Raw genomic sequence first — 24,795 nt, 5'->3', positions numbered from 1 at the left:
CTCTCTTCCATAGGTTTCTTTCCTAGTAGTTTTCCTGGGAAGGAGCCTGGTGCCAATGTTAGAGTCAGGTGGATAAGGGGTTCGAATCCTGTCTCTGCCACTTCCTGGCCCCAAGGCCTTTCGGAAGTTATGTAACTGCTCTTGACCTCACGTATAAAGTGGGGAATAGAGGATCTAGCTGCTAGGGTTATTGTGAATGAAAACTGTTAGCCCAGAGTTTAAAACAGAGTATAAACTGTTGGAGAAGTGAGTATGCATTAAGTAGCATTATAAAAATATGTTCAATGTGTCTAAGTGGTTCTTATTATTAATATCTCTTTCCCTCGAGCAACACCACGCTCTGTCCTCATCACACCTGCCCTCACACACACGTGTACTCCCTGTCAGCTGCCTTGGCGCTCAGCTCTCCTAGTGTTCACAGCCTCCCTGGATCTCCTGAAGCCCCTGCTCTTTCACACTTGCACCCCCCTCCCCCTGCCTCCTGCTGCCTTCCCTCCACCCTGACTGCCCCTCAGCTCACTATCTCTCCCATCTAACCCCTTTCCCACATCTGTTTTTCTTTTTGGCTGCCTTCAGTACCCCTGGAGACATTTCCCTAGTGCCTCCATAGGCCAGTGGCAGCTGGGTGGCGGTGAAGCACCAGTGATCCTAGTGAGTGATCCTAGAGGCAGTCATGACATCCTGGGAAAGAATCCTGCCTTCAGGGATGGCTTAGAGGGACTGGACATGGGTGAGGCATTTTAACCACAACTGAGGAGGAAAGGGGAGCAGGCTGGAGGGGCTTGGTGAACATCCTGGGGCTGTATACTCTATATCCATGGGAGGGCTGACCATAAGAATGGTGCCCCTGGGTGAGTGCGGCATTAGTCCCACAGAAAGCTCTAGGGAGAAAGAACTCTAAATTGCATCAATTCAGGAAATGCTGAATGTGCATGGTTTTTCCTCCTTGTAGCTATTCCTACCGTACTTTAGGTCTTGGAAGTCACTGAGAATTCCTGCAGTTAAGCCTATTTCATATTTCTTATCATTTTTATCTAAGTGAAAGTGTCAGTTCTTTAGGAAAGTTTTTTTTCATCTCCAGAAAGGTTAGCCATCTTCCCATCCCAATACGCTCTCCTGGTACTCTCCTTTTCCTCCAAAGCACTTTTTTACAATTTGTGTATTTATTTTGTGATTTAAAAAAAATTAATATTTTCTTAACCCACTAGATTGGAAGATTCCTGAGAATGGGCCATGTTTACCACTGAATCCTTAGCCTCCTGAAAAGAGCCTGTCCTATAGTAGGTGTTCAGTGTATAGTTCCAGAATAAATGAGGGGGAGAGCTGATTGCTGGTGAGTGGGTTTGCTGCACAACCCTGGGATGGAAATGATGCTGAACACTTGCTATTGGCCCGATGCTGTGCTGGGCAGTTCTAGTACTAGGAGATTATCAGGACATCTCTGTCAAAATGAATGCTTTTTGTTCTGAATGATGAACCCAGAATCTTTTGGATTTGAAATTTTGTTTCTTTTTCTTTCTGTAGCCGAAGGACTCCCCTCTTCATTTAGCTGTTATCAACAACCATATCTCAGTTGTGAACAACTTAATAAGGGCACAGCACGACATTGACACCTTAAATCAGGTAAGCAAGGTATATCAGAAACCTAAGAGTTTGTTTTCTTATGATTCAATGCATTGTGTGGTTAAGGGTAGTTTTGAGCAAGTTCAAGTTACTTTAAAAACTTCCAGGTGGAATATGTATATATCTTATCCTTTTTTTTCTGTGACCTCCATTCCCACTTGCACACACGTACTTTTTCAGATGCACAACTGGGGTTCAGCTAGTGCATTCTTAACCTGTTTGCACTTAACAGGTCCAGCACCTCTGGTTGATAAATAGTAGCTCAGGGGTAGATTGCCAGCGGCTCTTTAAATCAAAAGCCACTCCCTCTGCATGAAATATAATTGGCCAGTGGTAGCCCTTTGCCACAAGGAGGAAGCTTTGTTTCTATATTAGAGACTGTAAATGTGTCTTCCTTTTACCCAAAGGCAAAAGAGACCTCTTGAAATTTAAAAAAAAAAAAAAAATCACAATGAATTCAGTCAACTGGAGCAGAATCAAATGCCCCATAAAAAGAATCCATCACTGGCTGGAAATGGAAATGCTGAGGTAGAAGATTAAGAGGATGGGAGTGGGCACTGTCTGAATCAGGGCCAACTCTGGGGCTGAGCTGCCTCTCCCAAGAGCTGTTGGGAGTAGGAAGAGAAAGTCTTGGGAGGAGGAGCCCTTCTGGAACCCTGGGGACAGATGAGAACTCTGGACACGGCTTGCTTTTCTGACTGCCTCTACCTAGAGAAGCCTCTGCTGGGCCCTGAGAGGAGAGAGCAGCCAGATCCTGGGCACATGCTTGTCCTAACCTGCTGGGTGGCCCTCAGCTTTGGTCTGGGGAACCAGAGCCTTAGGTCTCTCCAGTCACCTCCATCTCCAACCTAGGAGTTCCTTTGTGCGGGAGCAGAATGGAGACTTACCTGCACTTCCATTCCTTCCTCCCCCAATGGCCCTTCCTCCCTGTGTTTCATTATCACAAATGTTTGGGGGAGGTTGGGGAGGACCTTTTTGTTATTATATATGCTTATGTGTTTGAATCTGCTAATGCCTCAAATATTTACAAATGACCAGAATCTTTGCTCCATACACAGAACTTACACATGATTTCTGTTTCACCAGAATTGGCTAGATTCATTCCAGAGAAGGACGGTTTATTATTCTGCAACCCCCCTCCACCCGTTTTAGAATTAGACTTTTTCATTTCAGTTTTATGTTAGATTGGGAATACACTCAATGTATAACAGTAAGAAAACATAAATAAGGTAAAAACTTCCATTTGTTTGTAATTCCTCCCAAAGAAGGACAATCTTGTTAACATTTTGGTTCATTTCCTGCCTTTTAGACTTATAGCAGTATCGTCGCAATGAAATTTTGTTGGTATTTAATGTGTGACACTTGTATCTTTGTTCCGTGTTGGTATAGACCTTCGATAGTTTGTCATTGTAAGTGTGATGTTTCTGATGAGCCCCCAGAGGGGCACATTGCCATCCAAAAGTGAGTCTTTAATAAATGCTTTCTGATATTAATTATGCTAATGCCCCAAGCAGGTTGGCCCAGTGCTCTGGTTGGAGGAGTATTGAGCTAGATGCTATTGCCCAGTTGTGTGACTCTGGGGAAATTGCTTCCTCCCTCTGGTTCAAGGGTTGGGCTAGACTATAAATAGTATACTAATATTTTTTTAAAAGACTTTATTTATTTATTTGACAGGCAGAGATCACAAGTAGGCAGAGAAGCAGGCAGAGAGAGAGGGGGAAGCAGGCTCCCTGCTGAGCAGAGAGCCTGATCTGGGACTTGATCCCAGGACCCTGAGATCATGACCTGAGCCGAAGGCAGAGGCTCAACCCACTGAGCCATCCAGGCGCCACTCAGTACTAATATTTTAGAAGTATCTGCACATTAGCATATCCCTTCAGTGAAAGGTTAAAGTGGGTGACTTTCTTGAGATTTTGTCTTTTTCTTTGAAACACTGTTATCCTCTTGGTAAGAAAATGATTACCTCCAGAAAGAAATTTAATAATTTTTAAATGTAAAGTTCATTGGCATTAAGTATATTCACATTGTTGAGCAACAATGGCCACCATCCAACTCTAGAACTTTTCCATCTTCCCAAACTGAAACTCTGTATTCTTTAAACACTAACTTCCCATTCTCCCTTCCCCCAAGTCCTGGTAACCACCACTCTACTTTCTTGTCTCTATGAACTTGACTATTCTAGTATCTCCTATTGAAATCATTTTTTTAAAAATAATTTTTAATTGTTGCCTACTAATCCAGCATGTGGATTTACCATAATTTATCAAATGAATCTCCTAGTGAAACATGCAACTTCCTTTCAGTTTCTCACTGTTAAAAATAACACTGTAGTGAATGTCCCCTATACCTATGTAAAAATATGATCTTGGGGTGCCTGGGTGGCTCAGTCAGTTAAGCGTCTACCTTTGGCCGAGATCATGATCTCAGGGTCCTGGGATTGAGCCCTAAGATGGGCTCCCTGCTCAGTGGGGAGTCTGCTTCCCCCTCTTCTCCTTCCCCCTGCTCGTGTGCTCTTTCTCTCCCTCTCCCTCAAATGAATAAATAAAATCTTAGAAAAATTTTGAAGAATAAAAATGTGATCTTAGTCTATCTTCCCTTATGCCCATATAGGACACCTCTGCATTCCCTGTGTCTTTTGATTATGCGAGTTTTTTCCCCTCCTTAATGTGTTTAGATACATTTTTGAAATTTCTCATGGCAGAGGCGGCAGACTCCCTTGCATGTTGCTGCTGATCTTGGCAATGTGGAACTGGTGGAAACCTTGCTGAAGGCAGGATGTGACCTGAAGATTGTTGATAAGGTAAGTTCACAGTCTTCACAGTCTTCATTCAGCGGAGATGGTCATGAAGAGCTCCCTGTTGTCTGGAACCCTTGAACGTCAGCCTTACACCCCTCACACCCCTTGTGAGTAGGACACACATGAGAGAAACCATATGTCCAAGCAGTCAGTAGAACATCCTGATTTCGATTGAGTTGTATAGGTAAGATATTTTACCCTGAATAATAAAACAGGTATTTTTTAAAATTAAAATTATTTATTAATCTTTGGGAAAGATGGTAGATTCACTTGGTCCAAAAATTAAAAAACACAATCAGTACAGGTTTTATAATAAAAATGTGCCCCCCGCCTCTGACCCTAGTTATCTGGGTTCCACACTACTCTGGCCATACAGATCTGTTGTCAAAATTTCTTGTTCTTTCCAGTTTCTTTTCACATAAATAAGCAAACATAAATATATTATACTCTTACCATATTCCTCCATCCTTTTTACATTGTGATGATGTACCTCTCCATACTATCCTGCATTTATCTTTTCTTCTTTAATTATGTAAAGTGGAAACTGTCCCATATTAGTACAAGGAGAGTTTCTTCATTCTTCTTTATACAGCAGACTGTGGCATGGACATGTCATAATTTGTTTAGTTCTCAGTGGATGGGCATTTAAATTGTTCCTAAGCTTTTGCTGTGACTGAGCTGCAGTGAACAAACATACACATGTCTAAACTTGTTCTTACTTAAAAATTCTTTAATTGTAAAATAAATATAACATAGAACATATCATCTTAACCATTTTTAAGTGTATGGTTCTGTAGTGTTAAGTCTATTCACACTGTTACGCAGCCAATTTCCAGAACTTTTTTCTTGCCAATCTGAAACTCTGAACAGCAACTCCTTGTTTCCTCCTCCTTCCCCCGCCCTGGCAACCACTGCTCTATTTTCTGTTTCCACGAATTTGACTATTCTGGGTACCTCATGTAAATAGAATCATACAGTGTTCGTCATTTTGTAACTAGCTTAGTTCATGTAGCATAATGTTCTCAAGGTTTATCCCTGTCGTGGTGTGTGTCAGAATAGCCTTCCTTGTAAGGATGAATGATACGCCGCTGTGTATAGAACACATTTTGTGTATCTTTGCATCTGTGGCTGGACATTGGGTTGCTCCCACCTTTTGGGGATTGTGTAGACTTGTTTTTAAAAGAAAGACAATTTCATTTCTCTCAAGTAAAGCAGTAAGCTGGGCTCCATGTCAGAAGGATTGCAGGGTGGCCATCTGCTAGGTTCCAGTTTACTGAAAAGCATAAACACAGGAGACTGAGGTGTGGCTGTCCTGTTAGGTGCTCACACACATGTACCTTGTTTTAGTCCTCACATCTCTGTGAGGTAGGCAAAATTATCCCAGTTTTGAAGAGATTTTTTATGACATCAAGGGTCATGTGCACAGTAAGATGAAGAGCCAAGCTTCAAAGCCAAGGCTACTTGGTTGTCCAGCGCTTTCCCACAGCTGTGAGCAGAGCTGACTGCTTCTGAAACTTGCTGCTTTCCCCTTTCTTGTGTTCGCCCAAACTCTTCATTAGCTCCACACGTCTTTAATTCCTAGTGCACGCGGGGTTCGCCCTATGTACTCTTTCAGAATCTTTTTTACATGTTATGTTTGTGGGACTTGGAGTACTGGTGTGTTATTTTACTTTTCTCTAGAGGTCAGTTTTATAAGTTATCATGAGAAGTAATACAAGCCTACTGTGCATGATCTGGGAAACAGAAGCATACGGAAAGAAAACGCAACCACCCAGAACTCTTGTCACATAGGTGGAATTCTACCACTTTCACCATTGTGGCTCTTTACCATCCCTTAACATTTAGCTTTAGTATTAACATTTCACACTCGTATTTTCCTGTGCTTTCTCGTCCCACTTCATTTCACTTTCTCATTAATACTTAACTCCTGTGGGACACCCACCCCTTATGGGTAAAGATTCCATCGCATTGGGAAGGGAATTCAGGCCAGGTCCCCAGTGCTTGTGGACTGGGTGTCCTGGTAAATACCATCAGTGCTGCAACTTGACTCATAATTTGATTTTCCCATTTTTCCCTTCTCTGCCTCCGTCTTTCTTCTCTGGGCCTGGCACATGGTTGGCCCCCAATACCTATTTGATTAATAAAAACTATCTTTTCTACTTACTCCCACAAGTTTTACCAAGGATAAATGCTGTAAGAGTGATTCAGACTGTGGATGGGAAAAAGGAGCCAGGGTTTGGTGTGAATGACTTTCCCAGAAACCTGTTCTCTCAGTCTGAGGTGTCCCCAAGCTCCTGGAGGGCTTCCCACACTCAGCAGCAGTTTTATTTGGGTTTCCACTCCAGGGCATGCTCCCTGGGAAGGTTTTCCTAGGAACTTGGTAACACTGGCTTCAGAATGCTGCCTTCTCACAGTAGGCTAATCATGGTGATTCCAATGTCTTCTTAAGCCAGAATTTAGGTAGCATGCAATGAGAGACTTGCTAACTGCCTGCACAGTACACTTCTTCCTAATTTCATTACTGTCTCATTTGACTGGAAACTGGTAAATGTCATCTCTGACCTTCTGGCCCACGTGGTTGTTAGCACCTTCACTAACAGCCGGATCATTTGGGTTGATGGGAGTTGCACTTGCTCAGCCATGTGAGGGAATTAATGGGATAAATTGCTGGATCCTTAAGCAGAGAAGCATGGGTTGCTAAGAACTTTTTCTGGGGTTATTTCTGACATTCATTTTGATTATCTTCAGGACCCCTGAGCAAATTTTTAATGTGCCATTTAAAAAATAGATGAAAACCACCATCTTTTGCTTAGGGAAAAAAATGTATAAATGAGTAGATTGTGCACTGCATAAAATCTCGGGGATATTTCTTGTAAAGCTGTGTGCTGTAGCTTTGAGCTATATCCATCTTGACAAAGGTGTGCCTTTTGTAATTTGTAAAAGATACCAGATGGGATCCCAGGCCACTCATACCCAAAATTATGTCCAGAATATCCCTTATTGCTCATTCCATTTTGTTAAGTTTCCAATCCCTCACCCTTGATTAGAGGCAGTATAATAGAGAAAAATTCTAGATAGGAATCCAAGTGAGCTGAATTCTGTACTATGAATTAGTAGTTTTGTCATGGATGCTATTATTCTCTTTTTAATTAACATATAATGTATTATTTGTTTCAGGGGTACAGGTCTGTGAATCATCAGTCTTATACAATTCACGGTGCACATCATAGCACATACATTCCTCAATGTCTGTCACCCAGCTACCCCAGCCCTCCCACGACCCTCCCCCGCAGAAGCCCTCAGTTAGTTTCCTGAGATTCAGAGTCTCTTATGGTTTGTCTCCCTCTCAGTTTCTTCTTCCTTCATTTTCTCCCTCCCTTCCCCTATGATCCTGTGTCTTATTTCTCAAATTCCTCCCATCAGAGAGATCATATGATAATTGTCTTTCTCTGATTGACTTATTTCACTTAGCATAATACCCTCTAGTTCCATCCACATTGTTGCAAACAGCAAGATTTCATTTTTGGATGGCTGCATAATATTCCATTTTATATATGTACCACATCTTCTTTATCCATTCATCTGCCGATGGATATCTGAGCTCTTTCCATAGTTTGGCTATTGTGGACATTGCTACTATAAACATTGGGGTGCACATGTCCCTTCGGATCACTACATTTATATTTGTATTTGTAAATACCTAATAGTGCAATTTCTGAGTCGTAGGGTAGCTCTCTTTTCAACTTTTTGAGGAACTTCCATACTGTTTTCCAGAGTGGCTTCACCAGCTTGCATTCTCACCAACAGCGTAGGAGGGTTGCCCTTTCTCTGATGAATGCTATTATTCTTAATGAGATCCAGCAATTTCTGTCTTTTTCCTACTCTCCGCAACACACAGCTTCAACTTCTTTGTCTAAGACGGCTGTTCAAGCTCCTGCCATCATGTCAGCATTCCACTCAGGAGGAGGAGGAAAGAAAGGAGAATAACATCCTTCCTTTCTTTAAAAATACTTCCCAGAAGTTGCATTTGCCACTTCTACTTATATACCAGAACTTAGGTCACATATTTAAGTGTGAGGGAGGCTAGGAAATGTCTGGAGTGGCCAAGCTCCTAGCTAGAATCAGGAGGTATCTTCCCATAAAAGAAGGAAAAGGCTATTGGGGGAAGGAAGCATGGTGTATTGACTAAAGTCTCAACCACAGGTAGAGTCAGTCCTGAGGAGAAAAGTGTGTGATCATATTATTTATTTGGTGAGGACTCCCTCGTGCAGAGGACTCCCTCATGCAGTGAGCCAAGGGGACCCCTGGGGATCTTGGAGACCTGTTTGGGTTCTCATTGATAGAGCATGTGTAAAATATCATCTGCTGATGGTTGGTCCCTAAACCCAAATCTTTTCCCCTGCCCTGTTGCCACAGCACCTGACACTATCAATACCTAGCATCTCTTAAATAATTACCACGTGCCATGCACAGTCCTTAGGGCTAGATAGGCACTATCACGTTTGCCCCTCACCAGTACACCATGGGGTTCTTTGAGACCTAGGGAAGCCAAGGACTGGCTCAAGCTCCCAAGTGCAGGGAAGCAGTTGGATCAGGATTTGAATGCAGGTCCCTCTGTTCCAAAACTCGAGCGCCTAAACACTATACCATACTGCCTGACACTTTCATTTTTAACTTTTAGCAAGGGAAGACTGCCCTGGCCGTGGCCTCCAGGAGCAACCACAGCCTTGTTGTGGACATGATCATTAAAGCAGAGAGATACTATGCCTGGAAAGAGGTAAGGAAGCATGATGCCAGCTTAACAGTGGCTCTTCTGCAACCACCATCTTCTTATGGGTAGTGTGGGGTTTGTGTAATTCTTTTTTCTGCTCTAATGGGAGGGTCCTGGTCAGTGCAATTATAACTGTCTCTTTGGTCTGTGCTGCTCCATTCATGGAATGAACAGCTGTTGCTTCCTCCCTTTGCCGGCATCAGTAGTCAGAACTGAGGTGTGTAGAGCTCATTGGGCTAAGCAGGCTGGTCTGGGTTGGCTCTAACGGGCTTAGCATGCTTGCCCTGCATGGTTGGCTCTCAGGTTGTGCCCTCTGTCACGGAGTCTCTGGCTCTGCTACTTTGTGGAAGTTCTCAAACCCACATTCTAATGAGTGATAACAAAGTTTATGTTCATGGCTCTGCTGTTTTCTACACTCCCCCTTCTGGCTGTCACTCAAGTGTCCTATGATAGTCACAAAAACCTTATTCATTTTGAGGACACAGAAGACGTGACTCCAAGACATTCTCTGTCCCTTTTTCATTATTATTTCCTCTGATAGCTACCACATGTGAAGCTTCTCAACAGCAGGCCTTCCCTCCAACATCAAAATCTAAGGCCTCAGGCAGGATTTGCATTATTGGGCAACACCTTCAGTTTCTACTTTCAGTTGTTTCCAACCTAAGCTGAATGGCTCCCCTAGTCTAGTAGATTGGTGCCAGAATTCAGGTCTTAACCCTCATGTGTTTACCCTGAGGAGACTCAGGCCTGGTTTGCTGTCTAATTTACCAATCTGTGAAATTTCCCTTAAATCTTTAAGGCAAAGTGCATTGATTTGCCTCTTCCTTGCTCACAATCCTATTTAATTGGCTCAGGGGTCCTGAGATATATATATGTATATATGTGTGTATATATACATATATATATTTGGATGATATGACATATATGTCATTTAAAGGCCACACCATCCTCCTCGAACTTTTCTTACTTGCCTATAAAACGAAATATTTTTGTGACCATTAGAAATGCTTTCTCTCTCCTCCTCCTACTTAATTTCTATTCCTTCTGCTCCTTCATTTTCTTCCTCTTGGCCTTAGCTTCTTACTCATTTTCTTAGATCATCATTGTATTTGATTGAAGGTAACTTTCCCAACTTCCACCTTTTCTCTTGCTTTTTAAATGACTGTTTTCACATTTTCTTTGAAAATAGAAATAGTTATTGGTTCTATTTTTAATGTTTTAATGCTGCTAGCATTTTTAGATTCTTTTTCCTAGAGAATAAATTACTTTCCACCAAATGAATAAGCCCTTTTTCCTAACAAATCTTTAAGATGTGAGAGTTAGAGGAACTTTGAGAATCCTATACAATACATAAATGTATGCAAGAGACTCTCCGAAATATGAGCATTGTTAACCTTAATGACAACTGGGGACAGACATCTGGAGTGGGAGGAAGGCTTTTTTTTTAATATATATTTTTAAATGTTTTAAACCAAATTTATTACTTAAAGATTTATTCATTTATTTTAGAGAGAGCATGTGGAGGGGAGGGGTAGGGGGAAGGGGAGGGAGAAACCCAAGCAGACTCTGAGCTAAGGGCGGCTCAGTCCCAGGACACTGAGATCACAACCTGAGCCAAAACCAAGAGTTGGCCGCTTCACTGACTGTGCCACCCAGGTGCCCCTATTTATTACTTAAGTTTACTTAGTTCATTAAACAAATCTATCCCCCGCTTTTTTTTTTAAAACCAAATGCATTTATTATTATTTCAAATTCTCTTTGTATATTAAACAAGTTTCTATCCTGGCCCAATATAAAATGATTCCTAATAAAGAACATCAAAGAGAGGACTGACATTTCCTCTTATATCCATCATTAAATCCAGTGGTTAAGAGGCAAATGGGAAGCTTCCTAAAATCTGGCTCATGCTATTTTAATTTCCACCAGTTTTGGCACGTGATACTCCTGCAAATATTTCAGTGTATGGCAGACAAACTATTAATGCTTCCATGAACTGTTGAAAAAGACCGGGGCTTTCCAAATTGATGACCCTTTCCTTTGGAATCCTGAAGGACGGACCACCCAACCCAATCCTGGAATGCAGAGCATGTGTGTTTCTCAAAGAACTAAAAATGCTGTGGTGCAAAGGTTGATGCATTTTGCAGCTCTTCCCTCTACCTTGTGGTGTTTCAGATTTTGTTCTTGTTGGAATCCTCATTGCTTCAGGAGACGGAATGAAGAGAAAAGGAAAAAGTGAAGGGGCCACAGCTCCCATGGCTTCCAAATTTGTTGGATCCCCCACCCTCAGCCTTTCCTTTTTCAGGACTCCCTGGGAGTTAGGCACTGTGGGAGTAAAGCTAAGGTTGGGACAGAGAAGACCCTGTATTTTACAACCTCGGTAATTTGTACCTCCTGTTATAGTCCAACTTCTGTTCACAAGTTTCAGATACTAGAGAAAAGACTGGCCCGTTTGCTTGGGCATGTTTCCCAGGACATTGTAGACCTTCCAGAGGAGCTCACAGATGCTGTGAAAGACACAAGCTGCTCTGTGACTGGGCTGGGGTGCAAGGCCCACCATGTTCTTCCCAGAAGTTTTGACAACTAGGTGTCCATGTCCTCTTATTCCACTTCCTGTCTCAGCATGGACTCCTCCCTTGCTGTTCAGATTATCTTTCACTAAGATTCACTTTTAATTAAGGACAAAAATAGGAGTTATATATAAAAGAGGAGAATAGATAGGAAGTCCCAGTCCTCGGGCTGTGTGTCCTGCGTGTCCTTAACTGGTCTGCAACCTCCTGAAGGAGGATAATCTGGAGGCCTGATAGCATGTACGACAGGTGCAGCACTAGGAAACCATGACACCTGCTTTCACTTTGAGATTTTTCTCCAGTTTCTTCGGCTGGATTCTGCAGAAGGGACAAAAGGAACCTTTGAAAACTGAGAAAACAAGCTATCAGTGCACAGTGCATTTGGACTAAGCCTGGCTGCAGTGACTTGAAACTAAATGGTATCGACCCCGTCCTCTCCAATCTTTTGGCCCCCAGAGTTAGGCTTCTGCTTTGCTCTCCTCACACCAGAGAGCAGAATGAATGGAGGGACCAGCCTTAGAGTCTTATTAAGAGTATATCCAATCTGGGCTGAAACTTTTTTTTTTTAAAGATTTTATTTATTTGATATATATAGAGAGATATCAAGTAGATAGAGAGGCAGGCGGGGGGGGGGGGGAAGCAGGATCCCTGCTGAGCAGAGAGCCTGATGCGGGGTTCGATCCCAGGACCCTGAGATCATGACCTGAGCCGAAGGCAGAGGCTTAACCCACTGAGCCACCCAGGCGCCCCTGGGCTGAAACTTTGATATGAGAAAATCAAACAGACAAAAGAACAGGGGAGGGGCACCTCAGCTGGCTAAGTGTCTGCCTTCCACTCAGGTCATGATCCCAGGGTTCTGGGATGGAGCCCTGCATCGGGCTCTCTGCTCAGCGGGAGCCTGCTTTGCCCTCTCCCTCTGTCTACCACTTTGACTACTTGTGCTCTTTCTCTGTCAAATAAATAAATGAAATTAAAAAAAAAAAAAAAACAGAGGATACTGGTTGAAAGTAAGGCCTTCAAAGATACATATGTTATTGTGATATTTCCTTAGCTGAGGCAACCCCTCTGTTTTCTTGTGGGGTGAATAAATATCAGCAGGCTGGGATAGAAGCATGTAACATGGCAAAAGCCCTCACATTTCCTGTGTCACATAGTACTCAAGCTTTTTATTTCAGACATTTATCTCCATTGTTATCTTGAATGACAAAAATGTCAGATAATACTGACAGCATAAGTCTTGGTTACCACCTTACCAGTTATATCTGAAAAACTGTATGCATACCATGAAATAAGGCAATAAGCAGAAAATGAAATTGTCTGATGTAGTTATCTTTAATTTAGCAGCATGGTGAGAACATCAGGGACCATCAACCAGCTTTCCTTTGACATTCAAGCAAGATCACAGTTTGGAGACCAGACATATTCGCAGTCTCCTCTGGAAACTGGCTTACCAGCAGCTTAAGGCCAATGAGTGGCAGAGGCTGGCCCGTTCCTGGAACTTTACAGATGAACAGATCAGAGCCATTGAGGAGCAGTGGATAGGTGAGCATGGCTTAGATGTGGACAGGAAGGAACAGCTGTTCTTCTTGGTGGCAGATCTTCCAAGTAAGTGGTTGGTGCTCACAACAAGCAGCAGACGACAAGGGCCCAGGAATTGGGACGGTTAGCTTAGGACCACAAAGATTGAGAATTTTGCAAACCATGAACGTTCATGGACTCTGCAATAAACTAAAGTTTGCAAAGAATAATTAACGAGCCATTTGGAAAGTTGGCATTTAGCCTTTAGGGAAATGAAGGTTCCCAACTGAATAGGCACTAGGGAAGCAAGGACTTAACAGCTTGTCCCTGGGAAACCAACCTCTTCTAGTGTTCCTTGAGATTGTCTTGGGGTGAAAATGTTCATTCTCTAACAAAAGGCTTACTGTTTAGCGCTTCCACTCCAAGAGGAATCCCTTAAGCCACATCTGGGTATAGAGTTCTTATAGGATGCAGTCTTGAGTGAGACCACCTATCCCATGAGAGATGTGGGACACAGACTCAGGGCTCTCCTGAGAAGATCCCAAGCCATGGAATCAATTCAGCCAGACTCCAGCTGTCAGAATTAGTGAGGTCAGGTCAGCTGGAGTCATTAGCTTTGCTTTTTTATGATTTGATAAAAACCTGGGAAATACATAAAGTTTATTTGGCATTAATCAACTAATTAGCTTTAAAAACAAGGAAACAGATACTTTTCTTGGCAAAACATTCTATCCAGAGCACTTTCCTTACAAGGATATTATGAGATGTGAGCAAGTCCCATGTTCAGGGGCTGATCTGCATTATTGATTGCTGGAATAATAGATGGCAAAATCACAGCCCAAGAACACATGCCATTCACACCACATACAAGTAAATTATGGCACTTTTAATTGCTAATTCTACGGCTACATTATGGAGAAGATAATGCATCGAAAATGTTGAATACTGACTATAGTTTCTGAAAAGATTTTTTTGCTGTTGTCTCCTTTTTCACTAATTAGGCATTTGGCATTCTGTGAAGTTTTTAAGAAAATTTAGTTGCCTTCTGGAAATCTCTCTTGACCTAAAGAAATGAATTGAAAATATAGTGTATCTTCAGAGTATCTGCCAGCAGGATAAAGGGGATTTAAAGTGTTTTAGTCAAACAATGTGAAGTGCCCAGAGTGAGTTTAGCTCTACCAGGTGAGGGATGCAACTGCTCTAGGAGCCAAGGTACATTATTTGGTGGAATTTATAATCTAGTTGGCAAAATTCATAATCGAGATATAATCCAGGGTTAATAGTTCTGGCACTAAGGAGTTTGTGGGCTTAATTTAAAGCAAAGGACTGACACGTTGATGGTGCTATTGAAGAATTAGTTTGGCAAGGCAGGATTAGGAAAGGAAGAGGATTCACCTAGGAGTACATTCTTTATGGTTACAGTTCACTCTCCCTGCAACACCTGCTTCTTTAAGTCTGTCCATCAAACTTCCTCCCCAGAGCTCAGGCCCTCCTACTGTGGTATCTGCCTGCTCCCACACACAGTGGCTACAACTAGGAGCCTGTTCTGTGTTTGTAACTGTGAACTCCTGTTGCGAGAGACACATCTCAGCTCAGCACATCCCCCTAACATCTCTCAGGGCTTAGGTATCCAGTGAATAATCCTCATCCAGGGGATGCATACTTCCACCAGCAACTGGAGTGGCAGGCCGGTACACATTTGCTGCTCAAAGTGTGGTTAACAGACAGTAATACCAGCATCTGAGTGCTTATTAAAAGTGCAGATCCTAACCCCAGACCGACTGCATGAGACTCTCTCCATTGTAATAGGATTTCCCATTGAAATATGCACTTTGTGTGTGAGAAATGGTGGTGGATAGCAGTGCCACGTGAATGCTGAAGAAGAGCCCCCCATCTCATTCAGATTGCTCCTTACCATTGGGCAGGGATTCAGCTGCTTCATGTCTTACCTGCTCCTTCAGTCTGTGTCAAGCACAGCAGGTGCAAGACAAGTGCTGGAGTGAATCCAAACTCTGGTCACCCTAAAGCAGTTCCAGTGAGGGTAACTGGAAGGGCTTTCATCCACTGGCTTTTTTATCTAACAGCCATCAGAAGAGTGAGTTGCAACCACAGTCATACAGAAAATTCAGTGAGAACCAGGATCACAATAAAAAGCATATAATAAAAAGCATGTGGTGTTTTGCCTCTGACTCTATGTACTTGGCACAGGGAAGGGAAGTTTCCATGAACACGGCCATAGGGCTCTGCTCATCTGGCTGCATGGGACCCTGATGACACAGGCCACTCCGGTCAAGCATCTGTATGAAGAGCTAATACGCGCAGGTTTCCCAGAATTAGCTGGTGAGTTAATTTTCAAGACAGAAGTTCCTTCTCCCTTCAAATGGTGGGGGGACAGTCAGCAGAAACAATACTGTCCGTTAACAGTGGCAGTCCCAGTCTGATGAGAGCAGTGGCTCGCAAAAAATCCGCAGCTCCTCTGGTGAGTGACTCTGTCAGTACTGAGCCCACCTTAGCCTGGTGGTTCCCAGCATGACCCCACTGCTGGGCATTTGAAAAGGTGGGGGAGGATTTCTGTTGATGTGAATGTGTGGCAGGGTGTGGAGGTGTGTGTGGCGTGTGGGGAGCAGGAGAGGGCAGGAATGCTAAGCCATCTCATAAAGTTAAAGGAGAGTTTCAAAACTGATTGATAAATTAGGGGGTGTTAAAACTCTCATGTAATAATAACCATTCAAGCAAAACATAGGCACATCTGCCATTATTTTCACTGATGCAGTTTTACCTGAAGCTGAGCTTAAAATGTCTGAATCATACCACTGAGCCAATACTCCGTTTCAAGAGATCGTGCATGGATGACAGCTCCTCCTGTGACATTATCTTCATAGCACTGGGATTGTTCCATCTACTTTAAATTTCTTTGTTTCTATAAGAGTATCCATAAGAACTCTCAGGGGAGAGTAAGAGGCACTCCCCTGAAGTGGTGCAGGGATGTGCTCAGGAGCAAGACTGTGTGGGTCCGTACTTGACCTCCAGCGCTGACAGCGTGTGATCTTGAGCAAGTTCTACACCCTCACAGTGGCAGTTTTTTCCTTTACTAACTAGAAAATTGCCTGTGTCGAAGAGTTGTTGGAGGATTAAATGAGTCATAGGGCCTGGCACATAGTAAGTACTTAATAAATGTTAGCTTTAATAATGTATGTTATCTTATTTTTTCCAGAAAAGATCCGTCAACAAAAAAACGAAACAGACTCAAGGTCCAAGAAATGTACAGTTTCATAGATGCCTAAAGGAATTGTATTTAATTGATTTTCCACTTAGCATTGTCCTTTAAATTCAGTCCTCTAATGCCATAAAATTCTAGCAGTAGTATTGATTTTCAACTATGACAATGGTGGTAAAAGGAAGCTCTACCAGATGAAAAAATGGTATTAGTACTTTCCAACTACAGAAATGAAAGGTCGGAAATTTTTTTTGATTTTTACTTAAAGCAAATTGTATATGATTTTTGCCTTTCTGTCATTTGATGCAATATATGTCCAGGTTTTGCACATCTTTTTTTTTTTTTTTTAAATGTTGGTAGGAGCAGCATCCCGGTATATGAAAAATCCAAGAGATTTAGAATAGACAGACATTTTTCTCCTTTTTGACAGACATGGTTTTAATCATGGTTTGCCACTATTTTTTTTAATTTTTAAATAAATATATAATGTATTATTAGCCCCAGGGGTACAGGTCTGTGAATCGCCAGGTTTATACACTTCACAGCACTCACCATAGCACATACCCTCCCCAATGTCCATAACCCCACCATCCTCTCCCTCCTCCCCTCCCCCCAGCAACCCTGTTTGTTTTGTGAGATTAAGAGTCTCTTATGATTTGTCTCCCTCCCGATCCCATCTTGTTTCATTTATTCTTTTCCTACCCCCCAAACCCCCCACGTTGCATCTCCACTTCCTCATATCAGGGAGATCATATAATAGTTGTCTTTCTCTGATTGACTTATTTCGCTAAGCATAATACCCTCTAGTTCCATCCACGTCGTCACAAATGGCAAGATTTCATTTCTTTTGATAGCTGCATAGTATTCCATTGTATATATATACCACATCTTCTTTATCCATTCATCTGTTGTTTGACATCTAGGTTATTTCCATAGTTTGGCTATTGTGGACATTGCTGCTATAAACATTTGGGTGCATCTGCCCCTTCGCATCACTACGTTTGTACCTTTAGGGTAAATACCCAGTACTGCAATTGCTGGGTTGTAGGGTAGCTCTATTTTCAACTTTTTGAGGAACTTCCATGCTGTTTTCCAGAGTGGTTGCACCAGCTTGTATTTCCACGAGCAGTGTGGGAGGGTTCCCCTTTCTCCACATCCTCGCCAGCATCTGTCATTTCCTGACTTGTTAATTTTAGCCATTCTGACTGGTGTGAGGTGGTATCTCATTGTGGTTTTGATTTGTATTTCCCTGATGCTGAGGGATGTGGAGCACTTTTTCATGTGTCTGTTGGCCATCTGGATGTCTTCTTTGCAGAAATGTCTGTTCATGTCCTCTGCCCATTTCTTGATTGGATTATTTGTTCTTTGGGTGTTGAGTTTGATAAGCTCTTTATAGATTTTGGATACTAGCCCTTTATCTGATATGTCATTTGCAAATATCTTGTCCCATTCTGTCAGCAGTCTTTTGGTTTTGTTAACTGTTTCCTTTGCTGTGCAAAAGCTTTTGATCTTGATGAAGTCCCAATAGTTCATTTTTGCCCTTGCTTCCCTTGCATGGTTTGCCACTTATTAACTGTGATTCAAGTTCTCAGATCTTCAGTTTCCTTCTTTATAAAATGGGGTAGTCTCTCACTCTTCCACAGCATTGAAGATCAAGGTTGAATGCCTGTGAAATGCCTAATCTCATGCCCACCGTATTGAAATCATCCACTGTTATTTCTCTTCAGTGAAAAAAACTAGTTTTGGAAATTTACAGTTACTGTTGGCTTTAAATTACACATATGTGTAGTATATTGCTTAGAAAAGACCAGTAGTGTATACACCAATGTTTGTTGTTGTTTTTTTAAATCTCTTGGTGATGTAATTACAGGTGATTTTCATTTACTTTGTACTTTTTGGTACTTTCCAGTTTTTTTTTATAGTCAGCATGTAGTATTTTTATAATCTGAGAAAGCTGTGAAATAAATATGAAATCAGATATCAAGTTATATCAGTTTATCTGCACCTATTCATTATAATTTAATGCACTCCATTTTCAAATACTGACTCTTAATTCTATAAGGCCAGAGACAAAATCCTGAGCGATATCAGTACAGTTATTCTATCATCAATTTATGGTTTTACATCTTTGTCTCATGCTGATTATAAATGGCTCACTTACTTTTATGAATGTTTAAAATAGGTAATATATCCACATGAGTCCAAAAAGTTTTTAAGAAAGGTATTCAGTGAAAAGTCTTGTCCCCATTTGTTCTTCAGTATGGCTGGTTTCCACTGACCATGCTACTTGCTCCTTCTTTCAAAATCTGGGTAACCTCTTTATGCAAAAGAAAACAAATAGAATACATACTCTTACTGTATAAGTGTTTTAGTTGTGGAATTTAACTTAGGCTAGCACTAATTATTTGCTTCCACCTTGGACAATATACAATTTCTAGAGCTTAAAGCTTAAAAATATGGTTATGATATTCTTAATTACAATATTCATAATATTCCCCTTAGTTTGTCCATATGGTTATGGTTTGAATATTAAAAACCATACCTAGTTGTCATCTCGGTTCCTCAAAAGGCACAGCCTGAGACCAAAGTCCATGAGTACTGTTTTTTAGGAGTGCAAATCCAAAGAAGCAAGACAGAAAAAGGGAGTGCAATGGGGAAGGTGGGTGAAATACCAAATTGGCTACCACTTGGTATGAAGCGTAACTGATTTCCAGGTATGAAGCGTACCTTGATTTCCAGGGTACTTTCTTCTGAGAGAAGGGATGGATTAGTATACCTCAGGGCAATTCATACAGCAGAGAAAGGAAGAACTGATCTGTTACCACAATGGGGTGTTAACTCTGGGCTGCATGAGTAGGCTCCAAGTGGAGCCTGTGGTCTGTTGTGCTTCTCTCAGAGTGCATGGTGAAGCCCTAGAGAAGAGCGGGGCCAAGGTATGGGTAGCACAAGAAGCACTGTTGGTTTGTGTTTGTTGTAACTCCTGATGCACTGTCTGCCACAGTGGTAGCTGGACCAGAATTCACAACAGTGCTGCAAAAGAAGGATCTAATACTCTAAGACACAATACTCTAATTCTTTTATTCTTTAGTTCAGAAAAGCCTTGGTGTGCCCTCTAGGAAATAGGATATTTGCCTATCTCACATTTATTCTCATGTTCTATTACAAGGTGAGACAATAAGAAAAACTATTTCCTATAATAAAGTTAGAGCACAGAACTAGATCACATTCAAAGTGAAAGAGGCTTCTAATTAAGTTCATCCAATTCTGTTAAAGATATGAAAATTGAGGTTATGGACAGATTCTTTAGAATTGACTTGTTTTTATGTAACCCAGAGTACTTTATGAAATAGGAGGGGTAGGTAGATCTGTTTCACAAGTGGTATCCTATGATTTATGACATTAAATGTCTGGCCCAAGATAACCCAGTCAGCCAGCAATAAAACCATTAGAAGCCTGGTCTTGCTTTCCTCAATCACTTTTACCCAGATGGTTTCTTCCACTGAAAAGCCTCTGTTCAGGCCTAGAAGGTTTGTTGAATTGCCCAGTGCTATACCCACTCCAGTGCTATACCCACTCTCTTTTCAGAGAGAAAAAAGGTTGAACACCATACAGTTTCAGAAAGGCAAGAAAGAACATCAGAAATAGGATCATTCTAAGAGGAAATTTTTTTGATGTTTCTGTGTCTCTCTTCTTGTGCTAGCAAAAAAATCTTTCTCTTTTAACATTAAAATTATTCATAGATCTTACCAATTCTCATTTTTAATTGTAATAATCTTAGGAAAATGAAGACTAATATATCAACATCACAGAAACTTTGTATTAAAGTATCATTATTACTTTTTAATTTTAAAATAAAAATACCTTAATTCTATTTTAATATTTTTAGTAAAGTTCCCAGAGTTGACTTGGTAAACACCGGAAATTATTTAGCCTTTTGGAAATAATGTTGAGAAACAGGATTTATATACTTTGATGATGTAATCAGTGACCGGCTAAACCTATTAAAAAATTAAGTCATTTTTTAATTTAAAAAAGTTTTACTTAATCGTTTAAATTAAAAAAAGTAACACTAAAATAATCCTACATATAGTTACAAAGGATGGTATGGCTTGAAAATGTCTCTTGTAATTTTGAAAAGATGAACATGATGTATCCATGATGTTTTAAGAATATGAAATTTTAAAAATGAGAGACTTCTAATCCTTGGTAAAACCAGAAGAATTAAAAGATCTCAATATGTGCATATTCATTTTAGTCAACCACTTTTATGGAATGGATGCTTGTGAGAGACTGGGTGTGAGTTGACCTGGTTCCGAGGGATCTAGAAGCTGAGGTACTACTTTCAGGATGAATTGTCCGGGGATATTTTGCTGCAGCAGCTTGAGGAATGGTTTGCTGAAAAGGTAAAAATCTGCTTTAACAATCCCATAAAATTACACACATTAAATACCATTTCATTATATATAATTTAACCAAACAAACATTTGTTAAGCATCCAGTAGATACATGCAGTAAGTTGGTAAAGCAGTCGTTGAAACAAGTAAGATGTGGTTCTTAATCCATATGTTAGACTGATGTGCTCAGTACCCACAATTCAGTATCACAGCCATATTCCAGAGGATCACAAAAAGAGCCATGGGAGTCATTCTTCAAAGAAGGCTCAAGAGGAATCTTGTAATGTTTATAGAGACCAACTAAAGAAAATGACTTTATGGTGTTTGGAAGACACCATCCCTCCATTCTAATCAATTTTCTCCTCCCTGTTTCTGTTAACATACGGAGTTCAATCTTAGGGATCATGGGGAAAGCTCTGAAGAATCCTGCCTGGTCCTTGTTTCAAACCAGAGTTAAGCACATCTCTTATATATCACCCTGGCTCACCTGGGAGCTGACTAAACCTTTTCCTATCATACAAGAGGAGATATTTCCAGAAGGCTGGTGCTCCTTAGTGTGGATTACAACTTTCTATACAAATAACTAGATGTTGAGGAAATACGGTGAGAGGAGGATACCCACACCATATCAGAGCTCAGGGGAACATCTTGGACCCAAGCACCGAAGCATTAGAGTCAGTACACAATTGACTTCACTTTGTCTATACAAGTACGTATTACATGCATTCATATGTATAAAATGTACAAGTCTAAGGATTTCCTTTATTATACTGGATACAGCTTCTGAGTAGGCAGCAGTGGGACCTGTTATCCAATTCTCAGTCCACGTCTCTGAGCAGTACACGTACATTCGTAGTACAGTCTTCCACTTAGAAAAGTCATCCTTAAAATAACTGAAGCAAGATTTTATGTATTTGATCAAAACATTCACTCTGTATTTTAAAAACCCTTTACTTAAAAAACTTACTACAAAGGTCTTCGTGACAGGTACTGCTTTAAGAGTTCCTCTTTAAGGAAATGGAAAAATAATTTCCTGTTTTAAGAGGTATTTTATATAAATGTTTCATTGTACATAAATAACTGGATAACCATTACAGATGGGAGAGATTCTTCCAGTTTCCATAACTAGTATGAAAATTTAGTTTGCTAACCACCTAATCTGACCCCGTTAAAAGAGCTATTTCTCGGGACGCCTGGGTGGCTCAGTTGGTTAAGCGGCTGCCTTCGGCTCGGGTCATGATCCCAGGGTCTTGGGATCGAGTCCCACATCGGGCTCCTTGCTCAGCGGGGAGCCTGCTTCTCCCTCTGCCTCTGCCTGTGCTCACTCTCTCTGACAAATGAATAAATAAAATCTTTAAAAAAAAAAAAAAAGAGCTATTTCTCCTTAGGAAGGATGGGCAAGAGGAAATGTAGAAACAGATTCACCTTACCAGTGACTGGTTTCATGATCTACAAAAATAGGGCAGAGAATCAAGTAGCACTAGGGACGAGCAATTATCCAGCAGATGGGGCTAAAGTGTCAGAAATCTGACTACTGGTTTATTAGTAATAATTGTTTCTGGTAGTTACAGGTCTTGATTTTGGGGATAAAATGAAAAGTAGTACAGAGGACTGCCATAGTGTCCATTAAAACAATCTTAATTAGGTAATCATGCAAGCAGTTTATGGCTGTCTCATTCATAACCAATTAACTGGAGAAGTACTATACATACTGAATCAGCAAAGGACAGCTAGGGAGGTGAATCTAAGAAACAGGGGTTTTAAGTCTTTTATTTCTATGTTTGTTTGTTTTCATAGAATAAGAATTCCTATCATTAGTACAAAAAGAAAAGGCTGCCTAAATTAAAAGTAAGCATATATGTGGTCGCTTTATGTCTTCTTTATCTTAGAAATGGATAGTCCCTCTCCCTCTCTATACACATATGTGCGGACAAAAATACAAATTACTTCAGTTGTTCTTATTTCTGATAACTAATCTCACATACTCAAACATATATTGAGAAGTCACTTAAGGACTTTCCGAGTCTACAACCTCTGAAGGCTGACACTCCTCCACCCTCCATATCCTCCATCTGGACTTGGTGCCTCAGTCTCTACTTCACTGTGGTCCTTCTTTACCTGAGGCTAAATTTAAACACTCCAGCTCCTCTTAATCATCTAGCAACCACCTAGAGCCAGAAAGAAAAGGATGTAAACTTATTTCAGATATATTTTTGCTAATATTTTGACATATTATGTAGATAGGAGTGTTGTCTAATATTGAAAATTTATAAAGGGGGCATTCTCTTTTAAAGTCAATTCTTGTTGGTCTTTAAGGATGTGATCTTGTAACTTTTCAAAAATTAAAACTTTTTGAGACAACTGTTGATTCATATGCAGTTTAAGAAATAATACAGAGGTATCCCATGTACCTTTCTCTAGTAATTTTTATTAAGTTAAATCTGCTTATGGTTTTACAATTTATAAAGTGCCTTTTTTTTTTTAAGTGTATCTCATTCAATTTTCACATTATCTCATTTACTCCTGAATCCAGAAAATGACTCTAGGAGCTAAGTATTCTTAACACTCCCATTTTACACAAGAGGAAATGGAAGCTCAAATATTTTATTTGATTTGTATATGATCACAAAGGCAATAAGTAGCAAAACTGAGGCACTAACTCAAGCTTTTTTGTTTATTTTTGCTTAAATTCCAAGCATTTTCTTTTCTCTCACGTGAATTTATTGCAACCCCCTAAATTTTTTTTGAAACTACAAGTATGCTGACAGTTATATAGAAAAAGGGGAAGAAGACTTAAAAAAAAGAGCAAAAATTAAAGACTATAGAAATAGGGAAGTGTTTCTTGTAATCAAATACCTGCTACACAAATAGCAGGTAATGAGGAAACTGCTTTTGTGTCTCTTTTTAAATTAGTGAGAAATCATTTGTCTCTTTTGGTCACCAACATAGTGGATAACTTTTTGTGTTGATAATTTTTACACTGTTGAGAGGAAACAACGTTTCTGAAATTAATTTCCTAAAAGAGGAAAGGTAGATTTAGAGCAGGTTTGATAATTATAAGTATATAAAGTACCATAATAAAAGGTAGAATAAGTAAGAGTCATCATGAATTTTCATCTTTTCCTCAACATGTAGCTTAAGTGCTTATTGGTCTATAAACTCTCAGGAAAAAGATTTTTTGACAAAGGTAATCAAATATGTACTCACCACTGTGACTGGATGATGTTTTTCCACAACAACTGAGCTCATGGGAGGAGAAACTCCCATTATAGCTAAGCTGCTACTAACTCTGTTTTTTGAGGCAAAATCACATCTCCCTGTGATCCGAGCTGTAATTGTTCTTCCAGCTTTCTGTTGTGCAGATGTCACAACTCTGGGCACATACTAAAAAAACAAAGAAATATCCAGCTGGTAGAAAAATCCATAGCAAAATATATAGTACTTTTGCTTCTATAACTTGTGAGGGAAATACACAGGCACTTAAAAAATAATTGTACATTAACCAACTTTAACATGGAAAAAATAAAACAATCAGACAAAAAGCAAAACATAGAACCAAGCACCCTAAAACGCCCCTTTAATTGGGTGTACCGACCATTTTATAGGATTTTATAAACTTTTAATAAACTCTTCATTCTGAAATACAGATTCATAGGAAGTTGCAACGATAGTATAGAGAAGTCCTGTATATTCCTCACCTGGTTCCCTGCAAGGATTACATCTTATGTAAGTACAGTATAATTATGATGTCAAAGCCAGGAAGCTGACATGGGTAAAAATGCCTTGGTATTATGGATCCATGTCATTTTTATCATGTTTGATTCCTGTAACTATCACCATAATCAAGAAACAGAACTATTCTAGCACCACAGTTTCCCTCTTGTGAACTTTTAGGATCATATCCATTT

At 40.5% G+C, this 24,795-nt stretch overlaps 2 protein-coding genes across 4 annotated transcripts in view; one reads left to right on the top strand and one right to left on the bottom strand.

Moving 5' to 3' along the window:
* Nucleotides 1-16,552, top strand: part of ANKDD1B (ankyrin repeat and death domain containing 1B) — a gene marked incomplete at both ends in the record, with an annotated part of 70,969 nt that extends 54,417 nt beyond the window's left edge. Inside the window, 7 exon segments of the mRNA XM_080804331.1 lie at nucleotides 1,525-1,623; nucleotides 4,325-4,423; nucleotides 9,102-9,197; nucleotides 13,100-13,118; nucleotides 13,121-13,300; nucleotides 15,485-15,616; nucleotides 16,491-16,552. Of these exon segments, the coding sequence (XP_080660457.1) occupies nucleotides 1,525-1,623; nucleotides 4,325-4,423; nucleotides 9,102-9,197; nucleotides 13,100-13,118; nucleotides 13,121-13,300; nucleotides 15,485-15,616; nucleotides 16,491-16,552 (687 nt within the window).
* Nucleotides 16,553-19,549: 2,997 nt separating this feature from the next.
* The window catches only part of POC5 (POC5 centriolar protein), a 41,459-nt gene continuing 36,213 nt past the window's right edge, over nucleotides 19,550-24,795 (bottom strand). For all 3 annotated transcript variants that reach the window (XM_080804911.1, XM_080804912.1, XM_080804913.1), the window contains exons 12-13: nucleotides 24,095-24,271; nucleotides 19,550-20,888 (exon numbers count right to left, since the gene is read on the bottom strand). In XM_080804911.1, the coding sequence (XP_080661037.1) occupies nucleotides 20,745-20,888; nucleotides 24,095-24,271 (321 nt within the window). In that variant the 3' untranslated portion in view covers nucleotides 19,550-20,744. The remainder of the gene's footprint in view (nucleotides 20,889-24,094; nucleotides 24,272-24,795) is intronic.

The sequence above is a fragment of the Martes martes genome (genome assembly GCF_963455335.1).
Source record: "Martes martes genome assembly, chromosome: 5".
Classification (NCBI taxonomy): Eukaryota; Metazoa; Chordata; class Mammalia; order Carnivora; family Mustelidae; genus Martes; species Martes martes.
This window is presented reverse-complemented; position numbering and strand designations above follow the sequence as displayed.